At 43.5% G+C, this 19,146-nt stretch overlaps 1 protein-coding gene across 1 annotated transcript; it reads right to left on the bottom strand.

The window, feature by feature from the left end:
* Positions 1-2,051: 2,051 nt before the first annotated feature.
* On the bottom strand, positions 2,052-18,413 carry TH (tyrosine hydroxylase). The gene is made up of 13 exons (XM_042814471.1): positions 18,324-18,413; positions 14,139-14,342; positions 10,358-10,532; positions 10,024-10,112; positions 9,758-9,825; positions 7,972-8,022; positions 7,348-7,493; positions 6,868-7,003; positions 6,690-6,759; positions 5,595-5,651; positions 4,947-5,042; positions 4,650-4,783; positions 2,052-2,211 (listed from the first exon to the last, which is right to left on the bottom strand). The coding sequence occupies exons 1-13, from the start codon at positions 18,411-18,413 to the stop codon at positions 2,052-2,054; spliced, it is 1,476 nt and encodes a 491-aa protein (XP_042670405.1).
* Positions 18,414-19,146: the final 733 nt, after the last annotated feature.

The raw sequence follows: 19,146 nt of genomic DNA, 5'->3' as shown, positions 1-19,146 counted from the left end.
CTCTTAAGGGAACCTTGAGAGTTGTAGCTCAAAGATCTGGATCCACCCAGATTGGAAAATCATAGCTGAAGCTTTGGAAAAATGTTCTAAAATTACAACAGCTGAATGAAGTAGGTAGTTTTGTTCATTTACAGAACAATTCTCCAAGGAGGACCAACTGGAGGAGAAGCAGCCAGACCTAGTGCTGAACTGCTGATTTCTGTAATGCTCTTTTGAGCAAATGCCTGAGTAAGGAGGAATTTAGGAGGAGGTCAAATAAGAGAGGAAGCAGAAAGGATTCTTGAAGTGAATGGGAGACTGTGTGCTGTCAACAGCTAGCCAGCTACGATTTGAGACAATTGAGGGTTAAATATACCTAAGCAGAGATCTGAAATGGGAAATATGTATGGAATTCTAAGCTATTATGGCTGAGCGACAGTAGAGGTAACACTGAAGGGGTGATGGCATCTGTAAGTATTGTAGGACACCTGCTCAATAGCAGAAATTAACTGCTAGGCCATACGTTTCTTTCAGTAATAAACGATAAAAATCCATATACAGAGAATAAGGATGGTAGAAGTCTATACAGAAACATTACTACTGATGATGCAAAGAACTACTCATACTTCCCCAACCTGCTACCCCCCTAACTGTTGTGCTGCCTCTGTGCATCCCAAGCCCAGCTCTGATACTGCCCAGCTGCATAACCTTGGGCCACACTTCTAAGCAAACTGCTCAGTTGTGAGACAGCTGGCAAGAAGATAAGAAGGGCAGAAACAGGGGGAGGAAAATTGAGAGCTTTGAGCCAGAGCAAGTGATTTGTATCAACAGCGAAAGCTAGATGAAACCAGACTTGAGCATCTTAATTGTAGGCTACTTTCCTCAGAAGTGAACAGCAATAGCATTAGTCATGCATCTGAGCTACATCAGGTGACAGTGATATTAGGCTATGTAAAAACAAGGTGATGCTGTATTTGTGCAATGCTGGAGGATTGAAAGCGTGTGAAATTCTGCCATGGGATTTAAGTGCCAGAATCGATAAACTCAAGCACCAAGGCTGCCCAAGGCCACCAGCACAAATGAGCATCAACAGCTGTGGCTGCTATCTGCTGTGAGCAGCAGTAGTTGAGTTACTGAGCACCAACAGCACAGCTGGTTGTGATCTGTGTCTCTCCGTTGATGAACTCCCATCAGGGAAACTGCAACACAGGTGTGGCTAGGAAGGTGAGAAGTGGGAGGCATTAGGAGTCAATTGAAGCTGCAGATGACAAAAGGGGCTGCCGAAGTCTCAGGTGTGGGAGCTTTTAAAAGAGGGTTTGGAGGCTCTGCTTCTGGGTTTGGGATTGTTTTGTGGTGCTTGAAATGAGGAAGGTGCAGGTAGGTTGGGGCTCCTCTATGTCTAGGCAGATACTTCTGGCTTAGATCAGTGTAGAGCTTCAAGGGTGCTCTAATGCTTCTTTTGTCATGGTGGGGCTGTGAGCACAGGGACTTGTCAGCAAGAAGCTGAGGGGAGGCTGAGAGCTGAGATCTTAAATGTCATGATCTTGGTTCCAGCAGAAGTGCTCTGAGCAGCTCTGAATTTCCTAAGTGCAAGGGGCTGTAACAGGCTTGAGGTGGTGGAGACTGGGTGCCCTCTGTGGAATTGCTGTAGGGACTTGTTTTGAAGTTAAAAAGGCAGATTAACTTATTCTCTCAAACTGCAAAAAATAGCTTTTTATTTTCTTCTTGTTTTTTTCCTTTTAATGAAACTGGCTTTTGGTAAAGCAGCTTTTCTCCCTTCCTTGCATCCAGGGACCTAGTGCACAACTCTTAACTTCAACTTTGTAGCCTGACCCATGTCTTTGGACAGTGTTAAAGCTCTCCCAGCAATCAAAGACAAAGTCACCCAGGATGCCAGCAGGCCTTGGGTTTGTCCCTCTCCCTTCCTCTGAACTGGCCCTACATTCCAATGTGGCAAACTGTTGGGGTAGCATGGGGATGGGCAGCAGTGCAAATGTTTGGAGGCAACAGTTAAAAGTTATGGGCTAGGAACAGGGGAGGGCAGAGGGGAATGGAGGAGCCCAGTTCTCTTATTAACTGATCACATTGAGCGCGTTAATCAGTGAATGAAGCTCGTCCCTTACGCTCTCCAGGGAGTGGCAGATGGTCTGGGGGCTGTCCAGGAGTTCAATGCTGTGGGTGTAGGGCTCGTATTTCACTGAGAAGGGCCGCTTGATATGTGCTGCATAGTTCCTGTAAGGGAAGGATACAAGGTCTTAGTACAAGAAACAGGTCCTCAGCCCAGCTCCTGGCCTCCTCCTCCCCATAGCCGTTCACCTAGATCTCAACTGGCAAATGCCTCTCTTAGAACATTCAACTTAACACAGAAGATTTGGTTTCTCACCTTCCCACCTTTACAGGGCTGTAGAGATGCCTGAGATCACTCCATTCAGTAAGGAGGACACTGAGTTTAACAGCAAGTTTCTTGGGGCTGAAAACATGGACTTGCACCAAACTGAAGAGTAGCACTGAACTTGCCACCCTATGGCTATCTCCAGACGCTTTCTACTCAAATTGCTTTTCTTTTTCTTTCAAAAATACCAGAGAGATTTAGACACTAATTGCAGGGAAAACCTCTGGCATTGTAGTATTACGTTCCTAAATCCTTTCTGTCATTCACTTGTTTACTAATCTCTGCTTGGGGAGGAGATGACTAGCTGCAGGCCATGTTAAGATAGGACTGAGAGGCAGCAGGTCAGACCTGTGCACAGAGATGGGAATAGCATCACCAGGCTGAGCTGAGTAATGCTACACTATTTCACACCCAGGGCCAACTGAAGCCTGAATCTGAGTGACAACCCTGACTTCTCATGGCGCATCTCAAGAACAAGAGGTTGTCACCAGGTTTACCTGGCAAGTGTTCAAGGAGGTCATGGTGAACACAGCAAGAGGAAGGTTTCTCGTATTCAGCTCCAAGGCTTACGTCTGTACATTTGACAAGGCAGGTTTGTGGATTTTTCTTTCTTGACACTTAATATTGAGTTGGGAATCTACGTTTGTGTACTTACGGCTAAAATCTCAGACTGAAAAGACCTGTGATGATGAAGGGAGAAACAAGTACTGGGGCAAGCGTGCTCGTTACTAAGGCTTCACCCTTCTGCTCCTGAATTGCTTAGCTTAGGGTACCCTCTTGTGGCTATCGTAGGTCTGCACGGAATGGGAAGTGCATCGCTCCCTTCAACATGTCCTGGGCTGATTCTGTGCGCTGTAGCAAGTCTGATTACCAGGATCTGTGAGAAAAGCATAACTGGCTACAGAGAAGACCAGGGGTCACTAAGCCAAAGCTGCAAGCTGGTGGAGGATTTTTTTTTTTTTTAAGTGCTGGCCACTGTCAACATTTTCTAGCCTAAGTTTTAATAAGTAGTGTATTTTCCCCCCTTTAAATGCAATGAAATAACTCATGAGCCAACAGCTGAGTGCTTTTTTATTTTTGAAGCAGACTGTGTGTGAGAGGAAGGGTTTCCTAGGTGCTTGCTTTTGAGCATTTGGACCCTGGGTTATATGAGTGGCGCAAGTGAGTGCCATAAAAGCAGAAGTTCAAATATGATAAAACTTGCTGTGTTATTTGTGTGAAATACCTCATTTGTGGGATCTGCAAAGTCATGCATGCTGTGTGATGCTTTGTCTCTACATGTACCCTCTCTATGCCAAGACAAAATGATATACACAAAAGTTTCTTCTTGCAACTAAATGTGACAGCACTGAGTTTTCCTCCTGTAAATCACTCTGACTATGGTCAAGATGTTGTTCCGAACTGACATCTGTGCACAGAGCTACCCCTGCAGTCTCAACATGTTTGCTGTTGCATGTGATGTGGAAACCAAGTTTATACTAGTGAGATAATGCATGGGATCTGTTAACCATGCTACAGGAAGAAAAATTCCTTTTTCCAATGGATCCATGTCATGCAATTGTTTTTCCTTGTGTCCAAGCCACAAAGAATGGCTGAGATTTTTGCTAGTTGAAAGATGTGTAAGTTGCCCAGGTGTTACTCTGAAAGACAAAAACCTTTTCTGCCTCTTAAATTCAGAGATCAGAAACATTCTGAGCAGCTCTTCGTGTCTCTCCTAAATCTTTTATTATGACACAACTGATGCGTTCTGGAGGGGCACGTGCTGGTGGGAGATGCTGTGTTGGTTGGCTGGTGCCGGACCTGGCTTTTCTGTGGCAAGGAAGCAGAGGAAGTTGTGATGAGTTCTCTGAGCCTCTATGTTCTGGACTTCCCACCAGCTCTCTACTATGTTGCTCAACCTCTCCTGGGAGCTGGAGGTGATCTTTATCTCCTTTTGAGAATTAGGGAGTTGTGCCAGATTTGTCTCTTCTTTAGCTCTCAGCCTTGCCTCAATGAGTGCTTCTTTCTCTGTTCCAAACCCTCCAGCCCACCTTTTGTTGGATAGTTAGTGTCCCAATCAGAGAGAAGCTGGGACTGTAGGAACTGATAAATTACTTCACTCCATGTAAAAACTGGGTGAATGTTTATTTAGGCCTGAATTTTTGAAAGACTAACTGAACTGAACTAACTGAACTCTTCTGAGATTATATACTGAAAGCAGCTATGGTACCAAGCCTTGTTTTAAAATAATATAGCTTTGTGTCCCTTTGTTTGGGTCTCCCTCAGTGCCCAGTCCTACCTCAGCTTGTTTTTGGCATCGCTGAAGCTCTCAGACACAAAATACACAGGCTGGTAGTTCTGGTCCTGGTAGGGCTGAACAGCAGCAGCGTCAGGATCAAAGTCCCGTACCTCTGGTTCATCTGACAAGGAGTGCTATGGACACAGTGGGAAAAGTTTCAGCGTAAAATCAAAGAACCCAGAGAAAACACGCTGGAAATGGATAATAGATCAGCAAAGGACATTGCAGCTGCTCAAAGGAAGAAGAGTTTTGTAGTAAAGAGTGTAGAGCACAGTGGTAATTTGTGCTGGGACTTACGATGAGCTCCCCATAGGAAGACAGGAGACCTGCCCCATAGGCTTTGACTATTCCATTCTGTCTGCAGAGTCCAAACTCCACTGTAAACCAGTAAAGCTGTAAAAAGAAAAGAAAAACAAATGGTGGACACAACTCTTCTTCATTTCCTTGTCCATGCACTATGCTGAGGGTTTGGAGATATTTGAATGAATGTGTGCCTGGCATGGACACCAAATTGCATGAAGGATAATCCTCTGCCTCCTTCCCCTGCAGCCAGCCCTGCCAGAGCAGAGTGTTAAACTAAACCTCTGCCGTGCTGGGACAAACTGTGCCCCTGTCCACATGCAATGACAGGTGCCCTTGGAGCAGGCCAGTCACCTTGCTGAGGTAGAGCCAGAGGAAGTGAATGTAATTTAATCCTGTACCAAAGAATCTCAGCAATGCTGTTAGAAATATGATGCTCGTGGATACTCTGGTGCCTCTGAAAATTGGGTTAACGTGCAAGTGAGCTCTGCTGTTCATCTAATCTCTGTTCTGCGTGATCATCTGGGGGCAGCTTGTTTGGGGACACTAAACCTGCAAATGCAGGGGTACCAGGCTGCAATTCTAACACCACAACCATTCTAGTAGAGGAAGTGGGGTTCCTCTGGGGCTGATGGAAAAACTTACTGTAGCCAGTTTCTCAATTTCTTCATCAGTTGCTCCCAGAGATGCAAGCCCAATGTCCTGGGAATATAAGAGTGATGTCAGGATAGATTTGCAGCAAGATCTACTTAAGCATGTAGGAGCTTGTCAGTTATTCAGTTCTCACACAGCACAAGCATCCACTTACTACTTCTGAAAACTCATAGTGCATCTTTCTTGTGGATAATGAGAGTAAAGGAAATATCAAGATGTCGCTTTGGGAATTTCTGTCTATCTCATAACCTCCTCTGTAGCTGGTGTCTGGGAATTCACATTAGCCAGTGTTTCTATTGGAACAACTTGTTTGAAATGTTTATTTTGCACATCCCTTCTTGATCTCTTCCTCCCCGTCCCCTGCCTGGTGGCTCCTGCTGTGGTAATTCTCCAGCTGCCCCATTGCACCTTCAGGCTGGTACTCCCATATTCTCCCCATTATTGGGGGTCTCCCTTTCCTTCATCACCACCAAACTATTCATGATCACCTTTTCCTTAAACCCACCTCTTTCTTGATGACTTCTTAAAGACAATTAGCAAGGCCCTTACACACAGATTTCTCTGTTGTTATTGCCTGGAAACAACAGATATAGTCTACCTGAGCTGCCAAGCCTTTTTTGTTGCTTAGTTGCACTCAGATTAAATGGCTGTTAAGTATTCTTCAGTATATAGTCTAGAAGAAGGGTGTAAGATTGGTAAGAAAAGGCAAGGCTGAAAGCAAACAGGCATCGGCCAAAGTTGGAGCTGAGGCAGTCATGTCACATGTTGAAGGAAAAAGTACCAAACCCAGATGTGCATATATATTGCAAATCTGTCCCTAGCAGACATCTTCACAAATAATGCTGAATGTGCTATTGCTATAGCAATTGATTTGGAGCATGCTGTTATGTCCTGTAGAAACCCCTTAGAGCAAAGCAGTGCTTGACTGCTGGTGTGGTGTAATGAAAACCCAAGAGAAAAGGGTGGAGAGGAGAAAATCTCCTCCAGGCAGCATCCTTGCCAGGAGTGTGAGTGACAATCAGGCCTGTTTGGGATCTCACCTACTCCCTTACACTCTTGGGGAGAAGCAGCAGAAAACTACCTTACCTGGGAGAACTGGGCAAATGTCTTGTCAGCCAGCATTGGGACGTGCCCCAGTAGCTCATGACAGCAGTCCCTGCCGTTGTCCAGGGGAAGGAGGAAAATGCAATCAGCAGCAGATAGCTTGCCCATTAGGGAAAAAGCCAAATGCTCCTTGCTGGCTGCCAGGGCCAGCAGTACTCACGGCTCAGGGGAATGCATGGGTGAAGATGCGTGGCGGATATACTGTGTGCACTGGAACACACGGAAGGCCAGGCTGGCAAGGAAGTCACGTGCAGACAACAGGCCAGCCACAGGCCGGAGCTGAAAGCCAGTCCTCTCTGAAACAGAGCATAAGGCTTTGTGTGAGGGGGCAGATCACAGATTGTGCTGCTGTCCTATGGTTCCAGTACCTAAAGAAAAATATTCAGTGCTGGAAGACAAACAGCTCCTTTGCTGCCTAAACCAATGTTCCTGCTTCTACTAGGGAGTTCATTAGTTGTTCAGTGGGTTGATGATGGTCTTGACTTTCCAATGAACTAACCCTGTCTAGTTGTGGCTTCAACCACCTCTCCTCCATGCTTAGATTTTCCCATTGCAGCTGCCACTGCTGTGCTGGAGCCCTGGCTGCCACAGATCGAGGTCCCCTGGGCTTTTCTCTGCTCCATCAGGAGCTTGTACTCACCTTTCAGGAAGCGGGAGACCTCCTCCAGTTGAGGGATGTTGTTCTCATTGTAGCCACAGAATTTCTCCAGTAGATTAAAAGCTTCTAAGTACTCCTTGCAGGCATGGGTTGGATACAGGCTCTTCAGAGTGCTGTATACCTCCTTCCTTCAGGGCAAGAAATGACACAGTCAATGACCTGCCCACTTGTTCCTCTGGATGCACGCTACCAGGTTCTCATGCTTCTAGATTTCTTGTTCTGTGCTTTCTGCAGGACTAAGTCTGCCTCTTTGCATGCTTATCAGAGTACACAAATGTACATATTTGGAGGAGCATGAAGCATCAGTCAAATCTACGCTGACCTTCAAGGTCAGAAGACAGTATTAAAAGCATTAACTGGAATTAAAATATTCCCTGTACATCATTCCTGGAGCTGCACTATAGATGGTCAATATAAACAAAATGTGACCTTGTTTAAGAGTCAGAGTTCTCAATAGTAGCCCGTGACTGACATGACTTCCTCTCTGGGGAAGCTCTCTTGAAGGAAGCTCTTAGGGGTCTTTTTGCAAATCACTACAACAATCCAGGTTTTAATTCCCAGTTTCTAGTGCTGGAGCCATGAGTTATGAATTGTATCAGCACTCACCAGGTAGCAGTCTCCTCTGCTGTGTACTCCACATGGGGAATTGGATCTCCCCTGCAAGGCAAATGCACTGTTACTGACAGTAGAAGAGCACAAGCCAAGCTCCTCTCCCTATTGAGAAGGAAGCCCTTTAGAGAAGCTCTGTATGATGGTGATCAAGATTCTTCTTTAAAATAAACAAGGTGGCAGGAAAAACAAACTTTTGATACTAGGTCATTTGCACAGGTGCAGTAATGGAGACAGAAAAGCATTAATCTCACTGGAAGTTATAAATAAGCAAAGGATGAGCAGAAGCTTAGCAGGCTTAGTATTTCCAGTCAATACAGTTTTCACTGAAAAAATGGGAAGCCTTTTGTGAGAATAAATTAATTTCATTTGCCTAAGCTGCGGGGAGCTGATGATTATTAGAATGAATCAATGGCTGGGAAATAAAAGTAGGTAATAAAGACAACTAAACACATTTGAGCTGCGGGGGGGGGAAGACAGTGTTGTCCATGAGACTAAGGACTGCAAGAAAAGACATTGTTTATTATAAGTGGGAACTGAAGAAGGCTGGTGCTCTTGCCTTTTCAGCATCGTAATTATATTTTTCTAAATCTTCATGCTCTGTATTTTTGAATGAATGAGATATTCATATATTACAGTGATAAAGCATAGTTCCTGTTCCATTAAGAGCCTGAAGGGATGTTACACAGCAGCCTATGAATGCTAACCTGATAGGCAAGAAAAAGCATCCTAAATGGGTGCATCTTCTTAGTAGAGTATTTATACTCAGTCCCTTAGGACTCTCTTGCTGGCTCACTTATTTCCTATGTATTTAATATCAGTGGGGAAAAAAAAAAAAAAAGAAAAAAAAAACACCACAAACAAACACCTATCATTGTATATATTCCAAGCTTTGAATGTGCATCAAACATGTAATTTAACAGAGCAGTCAGTAAGCCATGGTTGGATCACATCAAGTGTGCAGATAGCTCAAGAAGGTGATCCAGATAATATCCATAGCTTGCTTTCAGCATGGTTCACTAAAGGAATCTACATTTAAGTGCTGCTAAAAGAGGCACTGTGGTGGAAGGCAGTGTTACTGAATAGGATCTAGGGAGTGTTTTTACTAACCCAACTGAACACTGGAGCTCTGATTGATGTTGTGAAGAGATTTAGTGCTATCGCTGCTTACATCAGAATGAGAGTATTAAATAGCAGTACAAGAGATAGTCTTAATTCTATATAAGACAATTATGAGACCATTATAGGAATCTATTTAATTTATCAGAAAGAGTTAGGAGTCTATAAATACCATAATGGGGTAGGAAAAGTGATAGAGCTCTATGAAAGATGTGTATGATGCACTGGGTAGAAGTTAAATCTACTGATGTTCTATTTTGAAATTAAACATTCTTTTCAGTCAGTATAATGGACCATTGGAATAAGTTTTCCAGACATGTGATGATTTTTTTCAGTATATGAAACTTTGAAGTTGAGACTAGATATCATTCTAAAAGAGTTGCAACAGTTCATAGTTAAGTTGGAGATCTGGTGGAATTATACACAGCTTTTGTTATGCAGCAAGTTTATTCTGACTGTATCAGTATATGAATAAATGACCACAGACATTTTTAAATTAGGGATGGAACTGGAATACATGGAGAGAAGAAGCACACAAAAGGAAGTGGAAAGGCTAAATGGGAGAAAACACAAAAAAGGTGTAATGCATGTAGCGTTAATTACTTCTCAATAGGCTGTTTTGACATGGTATTATTCCTGCATGAATGTGAGGGATGATACTTACTGCTTATAGTGAAAAGCGATTTCTGCTATTGATTTCCTCCTCTGGCGATACACCTGGTCAGAGTAGCCCTAGGATGAAAAATAGGAACATAAACACAATGCTTTTAATGTTACTAAATTTCTAACCTGATAAAATTCGTTGCTGTCTGGAGCAACTGGTGGTTCTGGTACAATTCCCTGACCAGCTGCATGAGTAGCTGCTCTCTAGCTCCTTATTTCTGAGATCTGGCTCAGAACTCAAATGCAGATATGTACCCATACACTCACCGGATGATCCAAGTCCAAGTCAGGGTCAAACTTGGTGACCAAATGGTGGCACTTGTCCAATTCACATATTTTTCTGGGAAACCAGTGAACTGTGGGGAGAGAGAAAAACAGAAGCTGTCTGTGGAAGCAAAGGATGAATGTGAGACTTTGTGGAGAAATGTGCAAGGAGATGATCCTGAGGCATTCTTCCCTTGGTCACATTCGTCATATCATTTCTTTTCTGAGAATATTGAAATCTTTGCCCTGTTTCTGTTTCAACCATACCACCAAAAAATAATAATAATAATAATAAATAAAAATAAAAATAATCGAATAATTTTTATATTTTTCTTACATTTGTCTTCCTTAGTGGTCCTCACATCTTCTGTTACCCTCTTGATGGAGCTAATGAAAGTATTAAGGTCAGAGCTGTGCACTTCACAGCGCACAAAATACTCCAGTTCAGCAGTGCCTTCACGGGGCTTTCGGCTGAGTCTTGTCTCCAAGTGGTGGATTTTAGCTTCAAATGTCTTGTAGAACATGGGAAAGAAGAACAAAAGCATTAAACACTGAAAGACTGTAACACTTGAGAAAAAACTGATGTTTTCCAAAGATGTGCACATACGGACATTTGTGGGGAGGCCCCTGCTGCTGCACTGAAAATTATTTTGACTGAGGTAAACTTGCTTATCCGTTACCGAGGTTTTGCTTCTGAGAGGGGAAGTCGCTAGGGTAGAAAGCAACTTCCTATGGTCCCCTTTTCCCTTTAATTAGTGGATTTTTGGTGGTGACGAAGGGGGGCAAGGAGCAACCAGGGAGCCGGCGGGCGGTGCTGGCCGTGGTGCTGAACGTGCGGGACCGCCGTCTCCGGGAGTGTAGGTTCCCCTTGCCTGCCATCACAAGTGTTTGATACCCGTAGAAAAGCAGAGGTTTGACTCACCCACTACACGCCCAATCGCAGACGAATACACACGCACACTTGAGCATAAAATCTGAAGCGATCGTTCAGTTGCAGATTTACAGCTGAAAGAAATCTGTAGATGTTTTAATTTGTGTTTAAGCCAGCCATTGGAAAAATGTGAATAGGTGGGTTGTCTAGTTTTTTGTCTGAGAAACAGGATCTCACCCCCATTTCATACGTTTGATAGCTTTCCTGAAGGACTCGTGACAGTGATTTAACAGCCACCTTATTGCTACTTAATGTCATTTGAAGAGTCTAGCCTCACCCTTGTCAACAGTGACTGACATAAATACTCCTGTAAGACTTGCACCCCATCATTTTCCTCAATTTTTTTTTTTTTTTGTATGTTTGTTTTGCTTGTTTTGTGAGGGTTCTTTAGGAGTCGAGGAAGAGGTTTAAGAAGAACGTTTGTTCTGTCTACATCCAGCAGGTTGCTAAATTCTGCTCTGACTCTAGTAGTTACTTGGGGCTCATCATTAGAACTGAATTCACACAAAAATAAGAAGTGGACAGAACAGAGTCCCAGGTCCTCCAAAAGGTCCTGGTAGAATTTTGGATGCTTTCTTTATCTCTGTGAAAATTTGGAGTACGAGCACGATTCCATGGACAATGACACAACCTTTCCAATGTCTCTGAGATATCTTTGGTAGAAGAAAGAGCATTATTTCTTTTGTTAATCAGAGGCAGATGAGAAGGAACAGATGCAATGCCACAGGTAAATTAAATTTAGGACTGTGTTTTTGAATGTACCTACCAACTTCAATATTACATTGTCCCCTCAACAATCAATACCTTTGCATTAATCTGACAGCTGTGATTGCATTACCTATGCTTTGACTGCATGTAACACATACAGCAGAGTGAAACCAGCTTCCCTGCAGCCTGGTTTATGATGAGGCAAATGTCATTATGCCCGTCTGCTTTCATATCTTGTACCTGCATTGCCAGAGGGATCTGGGAAATGAATCTTTCTCTGTTGTGGCTTGACATGTTTGTCTTTTTATTATCTTGAAAGCTCTCTCTGTGACAAGATCGAAGAGCTTTTTTTTTTTCTTCTTTTTTTTCTTCTCCAAAGCAGATCTTGATGCTGCAAGTAATTTTCTCCAGAAAGAAACAAATAATATTTGGATGTAAGCTGCCCCTGTCTCTTCCTTGATGTTTAAAAGCTATTTAAATTATAGACTTAAAATGTGGTGTAAGATGCAGTCTGCCAAGTACAAGAGTCTACACCTCCATGCTTCATACCTGCTAAGCAGTGTGTTGCATTTGAAATGTTACACTGATGGGTTTGTTATTTTTTTATTTATTTTACTTTCCTGGCAGCATTGTGCTTCTCTTAGGAAGGAGATACGATCATGGTGACATGAAATGTACTATGTCTATAATCTTCTATTATTAGAAAAGTATTACATTTCTGCTTGACACGTGTGTTTGAGGGATTCTTTTGAAATAAGAACAAAAATGTTGCCCAGAAACAGTTTTTTTCTTACAATCATCCTTTTAGAGAAAATGTGAGATGTTTTTTAAGCATTAAAAATCTGAAACACTTTTCAGAAGATTATCAGACATGGTGCTGCATGGGCTGTAGCTATAATGCCTTCTAATTTCAGGAAAATACTTATCCCCCCAAAAACAGGTTTTGTTTTTTGGTTTGTTTGTTTGCTTGGTTTTTTTTTTGTTTTTGTTTTTTTTTTTTTTTAACGTTTATGGCTGTTAGGCAGCAATTTTGTGATGTAGTGTTGCTGATAATCTGGTTTACCCCACGAGGGGTCTAATTTTCTAGGGAAAAGAGTTTTGTGTTGGAATAGAGAATATTAATATATGAGCAAGCAACATGCTCTTATGACAGCGAACTCACATACTAACTAGTAATTACAAGCCCGTAGACAACAGGTCAAGGGAAGTGATTCCTCCCCTGTATCACTGATGAAGAAGACCACATGTGGTGTGCTGTGTCCCATAGAAGAAAGATACTGTTATACTGTAGTAGGTATAGTGGATGGCTGGCAAGGTGAACAGGTGGCTGGAGCATGTTATATGAGGAAAGAAAGAGGGAATTGGATTTGCTCAGCCTTAAGAGGTGAAGTTGCAGGGGAAATCAGATTGCTTTAACCTGGTACCTGGTGGGAGGGTGTAAAGACAGAGCCAAGCTCATCTTAAAGTGCATAGCAGTAAGACAAGAGGCAATGGACACAAACTGTAAGCAAGGACATTAAAAAAAAAAAGAAAAAAAAAAAAAAAAAAACTTTTTACCATGCAGGCAGTAAAACACTACACAAATAGTCCAAGGAGATTGTAGAATCTCTGCTTTACAAACATGGCCATGAATAACACACTGCAACTAGACCTGCTATGAGCAGAAGGTTGAACTAGGAACCTCTGTAGGTCCCTTTTAATCCATGTGGCTGATGAATAGGAACAAATTGTCCTCTTGCTGCTGAAGTTAATGAGATTAAACTACTATAGATATAACATTGCACAGATCCCCAGTTTGCAAAACACTTTCAAATCCTTCTGGATGAGAATGAGCTATATAAATGCAAGTTGTCATGTTTTGATTATTGTTTAAATAGCCAGTACTTATCTCAATCTTTCCATTCATGGTACAGAGATCCTAGATAATAGAAGATTATATTGCTGGCTAGAGGACAAAAGTGCAATCAGATACGAGTTTTCATCAATTTTAAAGCTATTTATAGGATGCACCTCTGTGAAGGAACCAATACAACCTTTAACACTCAATTCTTAGATTACCAAAGCCTTGACCCAGCTGATCAGTAGTGAGGAAAGGGAATTTGTTCTGTAGCCGTGTAGAGCACATGGTGTGTTGTGAATGTTTGATCAGAGCCCAGTGCACATAGTGCTGAGCAGTAGAGGGTGCTGTCAGAGTATGCTACAAATAATATGGGTGTGTATTGTGGGTGTGAAATTGTGTGGCTGACTTCAGTAATTAAGCAAAGTCGAGCCCAGAGTGTTGTAAAAGCACATTCCTAGTGTGGGCATGTTAGGGCATGAGCAAAGCACGACTTTGGGAGATCATGCAGACAGTTAACTCTTAACTTGCAGTAGTCAGAACTAGTTTGAATCTTCCTTGATAGATTCAGGGGATATTTCTCATCAAACCACCATGAGAAGCATAGTGTTCCTTGAGTCCAGAAGCAGGTTAGAGACTCACCTCAAACACCTTAAGTGCTCGCGAGAGCGGAGAAGTCTTGGCACCCTTGAGCATGAAGAACAGGTTCAGCATGGCTCTCCCATCCTTCTCTTCAAAAACAATTGTCTCTGTGGACTCTGCTGCATCAGTGGCTGCAGCTGCAGCCTCTCGTTCCTTCCTGGCATCTTCAATGAGGCTTTGGCGTCTACCAATGAACCGCGGAGACTGAATGCAGAATAGAAATAAGTAACAATTCTTATGGAGCGGTAGTGGGGAGCAGAAGCAACTCTGGTACTGCATGAGGTGTGACTGGAGTGCCTCATCAGAGGAAGATTGGAAAGGCTGGGCTGACTTGCTCAGCTTTGCAAAGGAAAGTATTGAGAACTAAGGCTTTAGAACTGAACTTTCAGAAATGTGGCCTTTTGGGAAAAAGCTAAATATGCTTATAGTACAACTGAAGTGGGCTTTTCTCCCACGCCTTCCCCAGCAATATATATGTATATGTTCTTCAAAAACTGATATTCAGACACAGTCTTGCACCGTTTTAAGGAGTCTTGTAAACTGCAGGGGAGACGTGCTAGGTAAACACAGAATCATTTAAGAAAAAGGCATGCTATGAGGTACAACTGAAGCCTGCAGCTGTGCCCTGGCCAGGAAATATGAACTGTTTACAGGTGTATTAGTATAGTAGCCAATCTGCTCCCAGGCCCAGTGCAACCACCAGCCTAAGCACACCACATGCTCTCACGTTCTCTTCATAGCCCTGTGCCCGTATGTCCCCAGCCACGCTGAAAGAGTAAAAACATATCCCACAGGCATTTTCTTCTGATTTAAGTGGATGCTTGCCCACTGATTTATAATTGGAGCTGCATCCATGCATACCTGAAAAGTCCTCCCATTTCTCTGGTGGTTTGTTTTGTCCCAGCTAAGCCCTACAGTTACTTGGAATTACAGCTAAACTGCTGCACCTCTGTGCCTGGAGCCATGTTGAGTGGCTCTTTTATATTTACAGTGAGCTATGAACCATTTCCTTCACCGCCGCTGCTTTTGTTATACTAACAGCTCATATGCCAACTTATTTGTTTCTGGTCTTTCTGCAATAATCCTTCCACTTTGAGGCAGTTCAGTTGGTTCCAATTTTCTGTGTTAGACACTCAAAGCAGATGACAGAGTCTTAGAACTTGCTAAAAGAAACCAGAGGCAGCACTGAAAGGGGATAGCTTATAAGGCAGTTCAGCATCCACTCACAGAGATGGACTGGCTGTATTTTTTTATCCTCTAATTCTAATGAAGGCATTTGGTAAATAGATGCCAAAAAAACAATGCCTTCCCTACCCTTTGAAACTTTGGAGAATATTTCCCTTTGAAAAACAGCCTGCTCAACTACTAAGCCTATTTTCTCTATTATTTTTGAAGCCCTCTGTGATGTTTCCTCTGAGAACCCTCTTGGATGCTTTAGCAGCACAGAGCTTCATGGCTTCCTCTGACATTTGAAATGCACCCTGGAAAACACTGTATCTCTAGATATCAGCCCACGTGCTTCTTCTTTGTCCTCTTTTTTAATAAAGAAACCCCTCTGAAGTGATATTTGCTGATCCTCAGCTCCTTTATTCCTAGAGGCACCAAAAAATACCATCTAACAAATAAGCGCGCATTGCCATTTGTCTAATTTGGTGGTATTTGCACCCAAAGAGAAAAGACCTCTAAAAAATACCCTTCTGGTCTTAACTTTTAAGAACTTGTAAGCATATGCTTGGCTTTAAGCGTGTATTTTATATTGCTACTGTGTTTAAAGCTAAGCTAGTGTTTGCTTTCAGGTGCCTGCAATAAGTAGGGCAAACAGGGTCTGTGCTTTTCAGCAGTATGAAGCATTTCAGCTAAAGTGGTTTTATTGTATTATGCCCAGAGGTGCAAAAGTGCAATAGGGATTTTCTTCTGGAATGGAGAGAACAGAAGGAGGGGAGCCAGACTCCCATAAATCAAGTGAAATTTCCGCTGGGAGGAGTTACGATGGTATAACCATGCTGCCAACAGGCAGAAGCAGGGGGTTTGGTCCATGTCTAGGGGCTTAGATCCACACTTGGAGTGGCAAAGTTCATAGAAAAAGGGCAAGGCAGTTTTTTGTTTAGGAGAACATCAGGAGTGGTCTGCCTGCTTGCTGCATCGATGCTTTTCCTCTCAGCATCATCTCTCCTATTTCTCATCATTTATGCTCTTCAGGATGTTGCCTCTTTTTTTTCTGGAAATTAGGAACTATTTTCTATCTAAACTAGCCAAAATGATTTCTTATGATAAATGACTTCTATTCTTTGGAAGATGCTCTTACACGGGATTTCTGACTTTCCCTGTGGACTAACTCCCTCATTGCCTATCCAGCTAAAATGAGAAATTTAATTTTGCAGAACACTTCTTTACCTCCCTGGGATCTGTGTCTGACTTGGTCATTCATCTGGTACAAAGGATTAGTTTTTCTTTCTTTGAAATTGCTGCAGTTCTGTGTGCCTAGCTGCTAAAAACGTGATGCTTTGAATTAAAGCATTTAGGCTTGCTTTTTGTAACAATCCCAGGCAGTCCTTCCAGCTGTTTGGCTTCCAGCTGCCATCTCCTGATTAAACGCTTTGTAACCAAATCCCTGTTACAGATACAAGATATCTTGCAAAGAAAAACTGTGAGCAGAAAATCTAAATATACAACCTGAAGGATTTTCCACTGTGTTTATCTCTGGCTGTTACAGCTGGTGTGTGAAACACCTTCTGGTGTGGGTGAGTCTTGGGATTGCAAAGCTCAGAAGGGACACCTCTGACCTGCTGGTGTGGTGGTGGAAGGGACTGGGTGGCCAATGGCCTTAGTATGAGGGCTGGGGTTGAGTGCTGCCATGCACAAATGCAGAGTCATGCCTCTCGCTTAGTGCAAGCCAGCGAAATAAGCCAAGGGATTGCGGAGATCTCCCACATGAGGTAGGAGAGCTATTTTTTATTTATTTTTCACTTTTCTGTGGATTTCTATTCCAAGAAGGGATACAGAGATGGTCTGAAGTTTTATATCTGCTCTTCCAGGCTGCCACAGCCCTGCTAGCATGTCCAAAGGACTCAGATTCCTGTAGCCCTTGCACCCAAGGCCACACTTTCCATCAAACACAGCACAGCATCCCCGCATGCCCAATCACCAAACTCTCACCCCTTGGCCAGACATGCGAGCATCTCAAGTACTGATCTAACACAGCAGCCTGGAAAATCCCTGTTTTTGAAGAGCTACTTAAATGTTCATTATTTTGCCAGGGTGGGAATGCCTGTGCAGGAGGAAAGCCTTCCCTGACTTCCATTTACTACTGAAAGCGAGCTTACCTCTTTGTTTGTTGTTTCTCTTTCTTTCTGGCGTGCTGCATGCTCCAAAACACCTTTGGTGCCTCCACCACGTTTTCTCCTGCTAAGTATCCCAAGAGTTCCTTCCCCATGCTATCAGGGGTCATCCAGAGCCTGGCCACTTCCCTGACCTGCAGAGCTGTCTCATGCCCGTGGTCTCTAGCCTTTTCTTGACTGCCTTCCCATTTGGTTAGTGTTCCATTCCTACAGCCTACCCAAAGCATTTATTAGAATTTGTTCTCTAAATGCACTTGACAGCCCAGCGGGAAATTTTCTCTTCTTTCCCTTATATCTGCAGCTTTAGTGTGTGCAGAAGTATTCCTCAAGGTAAAAACCAGGCCCCTAAATAATTACGAAGGAGTGGGAGCAGAAATGTGAGAAGGATGTACTGAGAGAGCAACAGCAAACTGAATGAATTGCCTGCACCCTGCATGTGGTCTGAAATGAAATTCACACTTTTCCATTGTGCTATAACAGATGAAATCTCTGCAGCTTAAAGTCTAGCAATGAATATAGTATTAAGTTTTTCAAATTGCATTAGATGCTGCGGATGCCTTGTTACTCCTGCTCTAGTTCTATGGGTTATTGTAGTTGCTTTTGGCTGGGGAGGGGGGGATGAGGGTACATTTGTTTTAGCTTTTGTCCCCCTAGTTCTTTGCATTTCACACATCAGTGTGTACAGATGAGTGTGGGGGTCATTTACTTCTCCTGGTCTAGAGAATTGGCTGGGGATCACCCCTAGGGATAATGTTGATCCCTCTATGCCTGTCTGCCACTGCCTACTGCTGGAGGAGAGGCTGCATTTTTTAGGGGAGAGGGAAGAAGTGGAGTAGAGTTGTCTTACCATGATGGCCTCGGCTTGCTTGGAGTCCAGCTCCGACACCGCCCTGCGGAAGCCTTTGGCTGCAGAGGTGGAGATGTTGGGGGTTGGCATCGTCACTCTTCCACGAGCTCTGCTCTCCGCTTTTCAGCTCCTTGCCAGCTTTTTATAGGGTGAGGCTGACGTCAAAGATTCTTTCAAAGCTTCTCCCCTCCTGCCGCAACCCCCCCATCACCACCTCCCTCCTTTCCCCCCTCAGGCTGAGAGGAGGAGGGGACGTGAAGGAGAGAAGCGTTTCTGTCCCATTAAATCTAATCGCCACAAAGATTGCAGACACCCTGCCTTCGCAGACCTGCTGCTCCCCCCACTTGTTTGCCTGTGCCCAGAAGATTTCTTCCCTGTTTTTCACCCCTCTCTTTCTTTCTTGTTATAATTCTCTCACTCTTTTTCAATCTGGTAGATTCACTTTCCCGGCTTGGGCATTGCATGAAAGGATTTTGATCTGTTAAAGGACAAAATAAACAGAAGGGAAAGAGTCAGCCTTTTATTTCCTCCTTGTTTGCTATGTCACTGAGGCAGTAAAGGAGGAGGAAAGTAGCACCAACTCCCCCAGATCAGCTACAGGACTGGTTGCTGTTCTTGTACATGCACCTCCAGAGTTGGGTTGGCCATGGCATGCTGACAGCAGGCCAGCAGGATTAGGACCCTTGTATCCTCAGAGGAGAAAACATGGGGGAAAACCTGCCTCTGCATCCTGCTATCCAAGAATTTTGCTATTCTCACTGCAATGCCTCAGAGGCCAAATGCCCAAGGACATTTGGTCCGTGGCAGCATGTGGCACAGCAGG

Source organism: Centrocercus urophasianus, unplaced genomic scaffold (assembly GCF_019232065.1).
Source record: "Centrocercus urophasianus isolate 14NV4802_14NV808 unplaced genomic scaffold, USGS_Curo_1.0 seq_14, whole genome shotgun sequence".
Taxonomy (NCBI): Eukaryota; Metazoa; Chordata; class Aves; order Galliformes; family Phasianidae; genus Centrocercus; species Centrocercus urophasianus.
Note: the sequence above shows the minus strand (reverse complement) of the source record. Positions and strands in the feature narration are given on the sequence as shown.